General features: G+C 37.7%; 2 protein-coding genes across 3 annotated transcripts in view; both read left to right on the top strand.

Moving 5' to 3' along the window:
* Positions 1 to 8,102, top strand: part of gabra6a (gamma-aminobutyric acid type A receptor subunit alpha6a) — a 13,021-nt gene extending 4,919 nt beyond the window's left edge. The window contains exons 8-10 of one of the 2 annotated variants that reach the window (XM_016549411.1): positions 825 to 1,072; positions 4,299 to 4,405; positions 7,110 to 8,102. In XM_016549411.1, coding sequence (XP_016404897.1) covers positions 825 to 1,072; positions 4,299 to 4,405; positions 7,110 to 7,362 — 608 coding nt within the window. In that variant the 3' untranslated portion in view covers positions 7,363 to 8,102. Of the gene's footprint in view, positions 1 to 824; positions 1,073 to 4,208; positions 4,406 to 7,109 lie in introns of both variants that reach the window. The other variant, XM_016549410.1, reaches the window with a different exon arrangement.
* Positions 8,103 to 9,090: 988 nt separating this feature from the next.
* gabrb2a (gamma-aminobutyric acid type A receptor subunit beta2a) overlaps positions 9,091 to 12,068 on the top strand; it is a 45,379-nt gene continuing 42,401 nt past the window's right edge. Inside the window, exons 1-3 of the mRNA XM_016549409.1 lie at positions 9,091 to 9,164; positions 9,256 to 9,347; positions 9,959 to 10,026. Coding sequence (XP_016404895.1) covers positions 9,091 to 9,164; positions 9,256 to 9,347; positions 9,959 to 10,026 — 234 coding nt within the window. The remainder of the gene's footprint in view (positions 9,165 to 9,255; positions 9,348 to 9,958; positions 10,027 to 12,068) is intronic.

The raw sequence follows: 12,068 nt of genomic DNA, 5'->3' as shown, positions 1-12,068 counted from the left end.
ATATATATTTCTACTTTGCTATTATATATATATATATTTCATTTTTAGTAATTGTAGTACTTCATCTGCAAATTATGTTATTTCAGTTAAAGCAGCATTTTCGATTTTTTCATGTACTATTTATATTTTATTTCAGCTTTATTTAAATTAACTAACACAGTTTTTAATATTTTGCATTTTAGTTTTACTTAGCAATAACCACACTGATACTCTACAGAAATACTTTTTGTTCTGTATACAAATAACATACCAGCTACATTTACCAAAATGTGCAGTGTGCAGAGTATGGTGTGATTTACAAACCAAAGTATGCTTTGTAATTATTATTTTTTTCTTTATTATTAAATCAACCTGGCAATAGTTTCTACATAAAACTATATTAAAAGTGCAAACTAACCATTTTAATTTCAAAGATGATAACTGAATACCATTTGCTGAATTAAACAACGCAAGATGAGCACAACCACAATGTAGCTAACAGCATAATTTATATTGTTTCACGTGCTATTTAAAAATATAAAATACTAGTGGTCTTAAAGGGACAGTACACCCAAAAATGAAAATGTTGTCATGATTTGCTCACCCTCAAGTTGTTCCAAACTTGTATGAGGTTCCTTTTTCTGTTGAAGACAAAAGAAGATGTTTTGAAGAATGTTAGTAACCAGACAGTTGCTGGTAATTGATAGCAACATTTAAATTTTTAGGTGAACTATCTCTTTAACTATTCACTGTTTAGGTTTTTTTTTCATGTTCTCAGTGTTTCTGGGATCATTTCCCATGTAAATCTGTACTTGCGAGTTCACATAATCTCCTGTGACCTTCAGGAATCACCACTGTGCTCACCATGACCACTCTGAGCATCAGCGCCCGCTCCTCGCTACCCAAAGTCTCCTACGCCACCGCCATGGACTGGTTCATCGCCGTCTGCTTTGCCTTCGTGGCTTCGGCCCTCGTCGAGTTTGCCGCGGTCAACTACTTTGCCACGCTCGAGGCCAACAGGGAAAAACACCGGCTCTCCAGGGCCTCCGTTCTGGAGTCCATAGCCCAGGGCAGCGACGACGAGTCGGAGACGGTAACTATCTCCTGTGAGCCTCGCTCAATTAACACCGTGCTGCGGTCAAAAAGCACAGCTGACGGAGCTCCTGGTTATACGATATGCACAACACGAGTGCTGCTCTTCACAAACCAATGAGCTGTGTCACAGTTATTGTGATGCTAAATGAGTGTCGCTGCAGCTGCATATATGCACCTCCCACAGGGACGACTAAATTCCTCTAAAGACATATTTAGCACGCGTAACTAATCGTAGCACATGGCTAAACCTTTAATGTGTCCACGGCTGTGTTCAGAAGCAAATTGTTCAGGTGTTCGGTGAGGAGTCATTCACCTGCTCTCTTGCTGCCACGTGTGAATTGTAGTTCTTATCTGTTGTGCTGAGTTGGATATGGTAATTCGACAGACGTGTGGTGTCTCCTGGGACCGCTCTCACGCGGGGAGCTCATGGTTGGTGTTTTAAAAATAGCCGCCCGTATTAAAACTGCGAGCCATGACTCTTATAATCTCTCACCTGTGCTGCGGATCCACTTGCTCCAGTTCTCTCTCTGGCTTAGAGACTGGATGGAAAGGAAATATACGGGGACATTAAGTGCCAGCATGAGGGGTGTAGTTTAACCTCTTATTTTTATAAAGTGCAATAAAATGTTTTAGAAATATTTGGCTATTTTAAGATGATTTGGTTTCACCACTGCTCGGCTGGTGAAATCCAGTCATTTTAATAGGAATCCATGCAATCTAGAATTTTGTTAGGGCCAAAGATTTCCACATGCAGAATGAACCAAATTTTGGCGAATATTTGAACGGCCAGAAAACGCCATTGTCCGTTATGACATGTAGACCGATTATCGGCGCCGATATTAAGCATTTTTATGGTTATCGGTAATATGTACCGATTTGCCGATAAAATAATTTAAAAGCATTTAAAGATTTTTTTTGTCAGAGCCCTTGTTATTCTTAATTTTGACATTCATTTTCATTTTTACACCAGACATATATATCGGTTATCGGTCTACTTGATCTCTAATAATCGGTATCGGCATCGGCCCTAAAAACACATATCGGTCGATCCCTAGTAGAGATGTATAAAGCACTCATAAGTCAAACCAAACAGCTTTCTTTTGGTCAACATGCTGAATTTGTGTGACAAACTTGAACCCGTTGCAAATGGAATGTGTGCGGAAATCTTTCGCCGCAACGGAATTTTCAGTTGTGTGGATTCCAATTGAAATGTCTGGATTTCTCCTGTGAACATTCACCGAACAATGGTAAATGTGACGGCACCTTTAAGTCAGAGTAAATTTTGAGTCATTATGATCTTCAATAACTGTCTATTTTTTTTATTTAAAGCTGACGTGTGTTTTTTCCTATCCGTAAGTGTTATACAGTGTTGTGAAAAAGTATTTGCCCCATACTAATTTCTTATGTTTTTGTGTATATCTCATACTAAAGTCTTTGAGAAACAAAATCTCAAATAAAACAAAGGCAACCTGAGTAAACACAAAATAGTTTTTAAATGATAAACATTATTTATTGTAGCAAAAAAGTTATCTAATCAGTTTCAAATTGATGATCATTTTTGAATAGCCTCTTTTTTGCTTCAATATAAATAAATAGAATTGTATGTGTTTGAAACAAAAACAGAAGAAATCAGGATGGGGGCAAATACATTTTCACAGCACTGTACTTGAGGGGCGTAATTTGTCACACCCTTTGTTCGGTATACACTTGAATGATGCGCTTGATAATTTCTTATGTTTTTGTGTATATCTCATACTAAAGTCTTTGAGAAAAATGAAAACAAAATCTAAAATAAAACAAAGGCAACCTGAGTAAACACAAAATAGTTTTTAAATGATAAACATTATTTATTGTAGCAAAAAGTTATCTAATCAGTTTCAAATTGATGATAATTTTTGAATAGCCTCTTTTTTTGCTTCAATAAAAATAAATAAATAAATAGAATTGTATGTGTTTATTATTTAGTTTGAAACAAAAACAGAAGAAATCAGGATGGGGGCAAATACATTTTCACAGCACTGTACTTGAGGGGCGTAATTTGTCACACCCTTTGTTCGGTATACACTTGAATGATGCGCTTGAATCCTGAGAGTTGTGCAATTTAGTTTTCTATCACACTGCCAATTTTTCACCTGGTGGATGATAAAGCCTGTGTAAAAATTCCATAGACTTACATTGAAGGAGGGACCAGAGCTTGTTGGTGGGCTCTTTTGACATGATCAGCATCATTAAAGGGAAAGTTCACTCAAAAATGAAAATTCTGTCATTATTTACTCACTCTCAAACCTGTATACATTTCTTTCAGCTCTTGAACACAAAAGATGACGTTTTGAAGAATGTTGGTCACCAAATAATTGACAGCAGCCATTCACTTCCATAGTATGGAAAAAGTACAATGGAAGTCAATGGCTACCGTCAACTGTTTGGCTACCAGCATTCTTCAAAATATCGTATTTTGTGTTCAGCAGAAGAAAAAACTCTTACAGGTTTGGAACAAGAGGAGAGTGAGTAAATTTTGGGTGAACAATGACTTTAAACTATATTATGTGAATACATACTACTTGACTACTATTTTGACAGTTGATAGCTGTTCAGGATGTTTTAATCAGTACCGTAAATGCAGGTTCTGTCTCTGTTATATTTGTGACCCTGCAGCACAAAAGCAGTCTTAAGTCGCTGGGGTATATTTGTAGCAATAGCCAACAATACATTGTATGGGTCAAAATTATTGATTTTTATTTTATGCCAAAAATCATTAGGACATTAAGTAAAGATCATGTTCCATGAATATATTTTGTCAATTTCCTACTGTAAATATATCAAAACTTAATTTTTGATTAGTAATATGCATTGCTAAGAACTTCATTTGGACAACTTTAAAGATGATTTTCTCAATATTTAGATTTTTTTGCACCCTCAGATTCCAGATTTTCAAATAATTGTATCTCGGCCAAATATTGTCCTATCCTAACAAACCATACATCAATGGAAAGCTTATTTATTCAGCGTTCAGATGACGTATAAATCTCAATTTCGAAAAATGGACCCATATGACTGGTTTTGTGGTCCAGGGTCACATTTCTCTTATATCAGGTGGGACTGATTCATGTCATTCACTGTTTGTTTTGTCGCAGCCTCAGTCTGATACCAGTGGCTTTAGCCTCAGAAGACGGGCGAACTCTGTGTCCGAGGCGCCCAGGACTCACATTCCCATCTTCCTTCAGGGCTCGGCTGTCCCACCCAACATGATGCTGGCAGGCACCAGTACCATAGACAAATACTCCCGCGTCCTCTTCCCTCTGGCCTTTGGGATCTTCAACCTCATCTACTGGTACATCTACCTCAGCAAAGACACCTTGGAAAAGCCTAGGTCTGTGGTCTGATAACTGCTGACAGACAGAAAAACTACTACTCTACATCAAGGAGGGAGTTTTTAGTATTTATTATTACGTTGTGTTCTTTCTTTCGGTTTTATTAGAATGTAACTAGTTATAAAGAGGGAGAACCACAGAGAGCAATGAGATTAAATGTGTGCTCACGTCCTAGTAGAGCTCAAATTACAACTCTTTTTTTTCTGAGAAAATAGTCTTGTACCACCTGATCACTGTCATGCGGAAACGCTCAAAATGGTGCTGATTCGGCAGTAAAATCTAGTTACCTTGTAATATTTCTGTTTAATAATATAATTTCCTATAAATCACTTTTTTTATGTCTTAATACAAGATTAATGTAAAAATAACCTAAAGACATACAGTATATTTTATACAGTACAGTACATTACACAGTGCTGGGTAGACATATTACGTAATGTAGTCTGACTACTTTCTGATTACTTTTAGATTACTTTTGACCTAACTTGTTTATCAGGTAGTCTTGAATGGGATTATTTTGTACCATATTGATGGGGGAAACAAAAAACAAGCAGGGTTTCCCAAACTGGGGTTCATGAACCAGCTGTAGGGTGTTTATGAAAAGCTAATAATTAATGAAATAATGTAAACAATTAATGTCATAAAAATGTCAAAACCTTTGGGAATCCCTACATTACATGAACAAACATTAATAAACATGAAAATGCCAAAGTGTTCCAGGATTGAAATATTTTTGTCCAGACTTTGCATATTAATAATTAGTGAAGGTAAACTGGATATGATGAAGATGTAGTATTTCAGCTATGCATCGGCAGGGTCTCATTTATCAACAGTATATAGTATAGTATATAGTATATAACAGTATAGTCTCATTTATATAAGTGGAAGATTCGTTTAGAAAGCAAAATTTAGAACTGGAGTGAATCAATAAATCATAAAAAATTTACTGACATTGTGTGAATAATATGTAATCATATACAGTAAGCCATAAAAATAACAGTAATCTGATTATGAGCATTTTAAAAGACTAACTTGTCTGACTCGTATCTATTTTTTTTTCTTTGAAAATTGTAGGGTAAACACACACTGTAAAAAAGGACCGTGAATTTAACGGTAAAAGACTGTAAAAATGCTACAGTAAAAACCTGTTAAATGGTTAATGCTAAATTCTCCTACTATATAGGGTGAAAAACTATTGGACATTACATGCAATTTTACAGTAGAATACTGTTTTTGGAAGTGAAAAAGACTGTATAATATACAGTGAATAACCGTAAATGTACATTCCCAGAATTCCCTGCGTTACATTTTTAATTTTTTGATGAAACAACTATGTTTCTTCTTTGTTTTTTCTTGTATGTTACACCTAATGTTGTTAAATTAATGTTTATAGCATTATTTCAGTTTCACGTGTTACCGTGATGGTGTTTAGTGTTTGTGTGAATGTCACTGTGCACCTTCTATATATGTTATTATCTAAAAGCTGCTTGTGGTGGCTTTGGTTCATCATGTGACTTTCTTAACAATACCTGCATTTGGTGGTTATCAGTGTATTACAAAGCTACAAAACAGATTTCAGTACTTCAAATAGGTTGGTATATTAACCTTATTTCAGTTAATGAAATTACGGTATTTAACTGTAAATTTAAGTTAAAACCGTAAAACCTAATTTGGTGCTACTGTATTTTTTACAGTAAAATTCCGGTAACGACAGCTGCCGGTTTTTTACCGTAATTTTTTTTTACAGTGCATGCATGAGACATAATTTATAACATAATTAAGAACTCCTTTATATCTCATGGCCTTAAAATAGAGCAATTACATTTTGGTTATATAGACCATAATGCAAAATATACAGGCCTCTTATAGGCACGAGGTCTTGTATTGTCATTTCTTTGCCATTTCTTTTTCCCGAATTGGAAATAGTGTGGCTATTCATATTTATTTCTGCTCTTTAGCTTATCTTCTCATCCCAGCTCCACAGAATGCTGTAGATGTGTTTTTCAGGAAACTATGGTGGCACACAGGTTTGCACTGGATGTGTTATCGAGGCTGTGAATGCATGAATAATTTCTGAACCTAAAACAGCCGCGGGACTCGAGCAGGTGAAAACAGGAGAGGTGATGTTCTTCTGGGTGACTCTGTTGCTGCGGTTGTTGAGGTTAGAGCCCCATCCAAGATTTATCAGGGCTAACTCTTTAAAAAAAAAAATCCTCTGCTGTATTTTTCTTTTTTATTCATCTGATTTGTTCAAAGGGATCATGAAGCAAACGTCAAATTTAATCCCAAATTTCCCTCAATGCCGAAGGCGTGAGATTTACCAAATCAAGAAAATCAACACATCCTATCAAAATAGAGTCACTTATCAAACTCAAACGCTAAAGTTTCATTATTTGTTTTCCTGAGGGGAGCTCATTTGAGGCCTTCTGCAATGTACCACCTGAAATATAAGATGCAATAATGTACAGCTTAAAATGGCATCGAGCCATCACTCTGCGCATTAGCACCCAGATTTCACACGGAAAAAATGATTTCCATCAAACATTAATCATTGACGTCAGGATACAGGAGATGAAAGCGTGTGCGAGGCTGTGAACACTTGCATGCCACGTTTTCATCTCTGCTGATCTTGTATTTGTCTTTCGTTGTGTTTTATCTCCACAGGGAGATCGAGCGAGTTTCTTCTGAGAGGCGCAAGATGTATTCAGCAGTAAGACTCTCAAAGCTCTCCTTTGGACCGCTCTTTCTCTGTCTCTCACTTTCGTCATCTAGCAACTTCATCCCTGATAGAGCACGAGGCTGTCTGACACTATTTGACAAGCATTTGATCCTGTCCCTTTCCTATTTGATCACCTATATAGACTTTCCACTCCATTTGCCTTTATATTCACAGCCGAGGGCCACGTTGTTATACTAACCCTGGTACATTGCAAACCCTCCTCTGGTTCTGCTCTAGTTCTGCTCTTCTGCATGTATGTGTTTGTGTGTTGATGACATAATCTGCAGCTCTAACTGGTGATGCAACATTGAACTAATGCTTTCAGTGGCCTGCCCTCTACAGAGACACGGCTCGCACTGCACTAGATCAAAAGCGCCGGGTTTATACTGACAGCTTCAAAGATTTCGCCTTGAAAATAAAGGAGAAAAAGTGCATCCATAGAACTGAACTTTTACTAACACCATTCACACGCATGCGTTTTCAGACACGTTTGGTGCCTCTCTTGACGCGGTGGCGCTGTAACAGAGGGATAGAGTAAATCTCAGTGTGGGGGGTGGATAATATTTAATATGTATTCTCAGCTTACGGTCTATTTGATGTTCTCTGATGTTTCTCTGTGCATCTAGTTCTCGGCTCTCTCTCTCTGTCGGGAGAACATGCACATGCCCAGGAATGCATGATGATGCTGCTGCCGTCGATGTACTCAAACATCTCATAAGACAATTGTGCTTAACATTTAAAACCCATTTGGAGGAGACAATGTAGCACTGAAGAATAAACATGAATTGCATAATGCGTATATGCATTAGTGTTTCGCCTAATTAGGATATTTTTTCTTTATATGTTATATTTATCTGATGGTCAACTCATGCAATCCACTAAACGTTTGATGTTTAACCCTCATGTTGCGTTACAGTCATTTTTGGGGAGTTTAAAAAAAAAAAAAAGTAGTTAATGTTATTGCATTGGACCAAGACTTACTGACTTTGCTCACACAGGGTGTGTGTGTGTGTGTGTAAATAAATAAATATATATATATATATATTATCCCATCTTGTTACCTGAGGCCTACAACCAAACAGTACCAAATAGAATTAAATTTTTTTTTTGCATAACAGCATAATGAGAAATTTACAATCAGTTTTAAAATGCTGGTCATTTTTGACCGCCACCAAATTAGAAAATGTATTTAGTAAGTAAAATATATTTTTTAGTTAATTTCTAGTAGTTGGAGGTCATATAGATGCTAGTGAACTCCTGAAAATTGACAAAATAATTTTTTTAAACAGATATACACATTTAAAATCCTCAGGAAGACTGACCAAAAAAGCCGTTTTAGGGGGGCGTGGCAGAGTCTTAACTTTGATAAAGAATATCTCTTTGGTTTTGAGACTTTAGTCTTTGCAACTTCAGGGATCTTATCTATGCACAATCAGCTTGTAACACTCCAAAGACAAAGGAAAACTTGAAATCGCATCATATGACCCCTTTAACTGTAATATGTTGAATGGTTATGTTTTCTGTTTCTCTCACAATAAACACGTTCCGAAGAAACTCTCAGCGGCTCTTTATTCTGAGACCCTAAAGCAAACGTTAATGACTGTGATGGGCTACCTGAAGTTCGGTATGACTGAAACCCCTTCGTGTCACCTTCAGGAACCCGTCAAGTTCCACATTTACACAGGACTAAAAATGCTGCATGAGGATCACCTGATGTCTTCTTCTTCTCGACTTGGTTTATTCAGTCGTCCCTTTAATTTTTCCCCCGCAATGGAAACAGCTCATCCAGCATCATCAGGAGCTGCTCTTTGATCTGGAGCTGGCGTGTGCGCATGCGCAGCTCATTGCCTTCGCTGCACTGGCTTCAGTAAGTTGGATGTGCGCTGTCTTCATCATCACATCCGAAAGCCCATCAAAACTGTTGCAATGGAGAGTATCGGAAAAACCCCACATATCATCTTCTTATGTCCGCTGATCGTGGCTGTGGCGTGCGCGCAAAGGTAGGGTTGCATTTTGTGCCGTTTCAGAAAAGAAAATGCTGTGTCTTTGGATGTAAGAAGAAATTAAGAACATCTCGTGATATTATTGCAGTATCAGAGACCCGAGCAATATGCCGGTGGTTAAAGACACCGTGGACAGACTCATGAAAGGATACGACATTCGGCTGAGGCCAGATTTCGGAGGTAGGCTAGCATGAGTAAAATTCGTATAATTGTTGCATTTGGATTGTCACGCGCACTAACATGCCCAATTACTCATGCAAACCCAGTTTATATTCATCTCAGTCTCTGATCAGGCGTGCATGTCAATGCATGAGAAAAATGAACGCATGCTTATTTCCTGCAATTTTGCCATTTTATCTTTTCCCAGAGAGGGACGCTAACTTGGGGATCAATTCAGTTTGCACCGCAACTTTTGTTGCATCATGACAGCAAATGAAATGGCATGCTTTAAAATCTCCTTTGATGCACGCGCACACAAACGAGTCCATCATAGAAGATGCTCAAGCTGTTATTGATAGAAGGACGCGTCTAACTGTGCATTTGTCAGTCATGCAGTTGTGTTTGTGCGTTCACCTCCAGTGGCTGTAACAAATCAACAATTTCATGCGCAATGCCACGTGAATTTGGGGTGTTGGTGTTTCATATACATATAATACATGCTGTTTCATATATAGAGTGTCACAAGAATGAGATTTAGTGTAATTTGGCACAATCTATACCTGAAGGTTCAAGTGTGGGTATATGCATGCATGCAATTTCCTTTTTAATAATTTTTCCTTTCTCTCCATCAGGCGCTCCGGTGGCGGTAGGGATGAATATAGACATAGCCAGCATAGACATGGTATCCGAAGTAAACATGGTATGTGGCATGTTCTCCATTGGTGTTATGTGTCCTTCTGTTAAAATGCGCACCAGCTGATGTGGCTCACACACACACACGATGATTAAATGTGAAACTGCAGAAGTTCACTGGCATGCTGCGGTATCTGCTCTGCATTTCGCTGCTGACATTTGAATTCAAAACACACGCGCACTGGCGCACTCGCAGGCGCACCCGCACGCGCTCCGCATGTCTCATGCCCAGCGGTTTGATAGAAACAGGCAGGATCGTGGACGCACCTTTACACGCTGTGACTTGGGTTTAATCGCACATCTAGTTCAAGGTGAGCGTTGCCCTCCCAAGGAGAAAGACGGCACGTGCCGCGGATGCTGACCGAATCACGCGTTTCTTTGTCGACAGAGACGGGTTTTGGGAGATGCACGTCTATAAACAGCATCTATCGACGTTTTTGTAGATGCATCTTCCTTTTAAAATGCTTATGCATTAAACTGTGATGTAAAGCAACATACTGTTGATGGGGACCCCTGAAAAGTTTATCTCGCGCAAGCGCATCCTCTGTCGGAGGCAGCTGTAATTGCAGGGGAATATGTATGGCTGTGAAATTAAAGATTTATGGCTCGTACTCATTGCAGTTTATCATTTCAGCGGGGGTGATAGAGTTTGTTTTCGATTCATTTCCCAGTCGCTCCTTTTAACTCGATGAAGGTGAAATGGCCTTTGCCAAGGAGCTCTACATTTTCTTCAGCGATCTGTGTGGAAAAACAAAAGCATGCCTCCTTTGCCAGTCGAGTTGACACATATATTTATAGCGCTGTATGTGGTGCACGCACGCAAATGGTCAAATCTATAATGGAACCGATGTTGTTTCATGACATTTCATTAAACTTTGAATTGTGAGAATGATCTTACCTGTTTATGCTGGATTTGGTGCTTGAACCAGGGCTTCAGCCATTGTCCATCAAGGGCAGGATATCCCATGGACATAGAGTTGTTTGGAAAAGAAATTGAAATGAATAAAATCCAAAAATAAAACGGGGTACAATCTGTACATTAATATAAATTGTTGTAGTTGTCCTCAACTTTAAAATATTTCAGCTACAATTTGCTCACTATAGGACAATTTTTTAAAAAGTGCTTATACATCATATTCCATGAATAAGGTGAACTTTTCCCCATTATTTACTATTAGTATTTTTTATGTAATAGAATTATAGGCAGAACAGATGATAACTATTAAATAGGTTATATTTGGTCAATAATATACTATAATTCATTGATACATTTACCATAATTAACCTATTAAATTGAACTAATTTTAAATACACCAAATGTCTATTTCTCCCTCTTTAAATGTGATTTTGGCCTTTCCCAGGTCTTGACCTTTTCGACTGTATCGAACGATTAAAATCATACATAAAACATGAGTTGGATTGGTATTCAATATCTTGACCTTCAACCTTGTCACCAACGTTATTTTTATAAAGAATGACAAAACAAATAATTTTATTATTTAATATTATTATTTTTATTTTTTGTGTGTTTTTTTTTAAAATAAAATCGCAAACCTCATGGAAAATTAATTACAAAATAAAACAACTCTTAAAAATTGTATTTCGACCCTTAATGATCATTTTGACTTTCCATGAACTAATCATGAACGACTGAGAAAGTCATGGACAGCACTCACTCAAAATAATGCTGTTTTAAGGCAGACAGACTTCTGGACGGATGCTTCATACTGTGTAGTGATGTGCTTACAAATGACCTTTATAGATCTGTCAGGTTTGTTGCTTGTCACGGTCGAGCTCTGGAATCCCGAAGAGTTGGAAAGAAAAGATGAAAATCTTTGTTTTTTTGCAGCTCCAGCAAAATTGGATTTTCACTTGAGCTCGCAGCCGACAGGATCCTCAACTATCCTGAAGGTTGACGGGGTTGATCTGGGAGCTTTGCAGCCATTAGTATCTGATATTTCCATTCAAAGCCAACATGCATCATGCCTCATTCTCTCTCATGCTCGCCTCTTTGGCGCCTCGTACCAGTTTACTGTCTCATTAGTCCAG

The sequence above is a fragment of the Sinocyclocheilus rhinocerous genome, unplaced genomic scaffold, assembly GCF_001515625.1.
Source record: "Sinocyclocheilus rhinocerous isolate Xijiao unplaced genomic scaffold, SAMN03320098_v1.1 scaffold1696, whole genome shotgun sequence".
Classification (NCBI taxonomy): domain Eukaryota; kingdom Metazoa; phylum Chordata; class Actinopteri; order Cypriniformes; family Cyprinidae; genus Sinocyclocheilus; species Sinocyclocheilus rhinocerous.
This window is presented reverse-complemented; position numbering and strand designations above follow the sequence as displayed.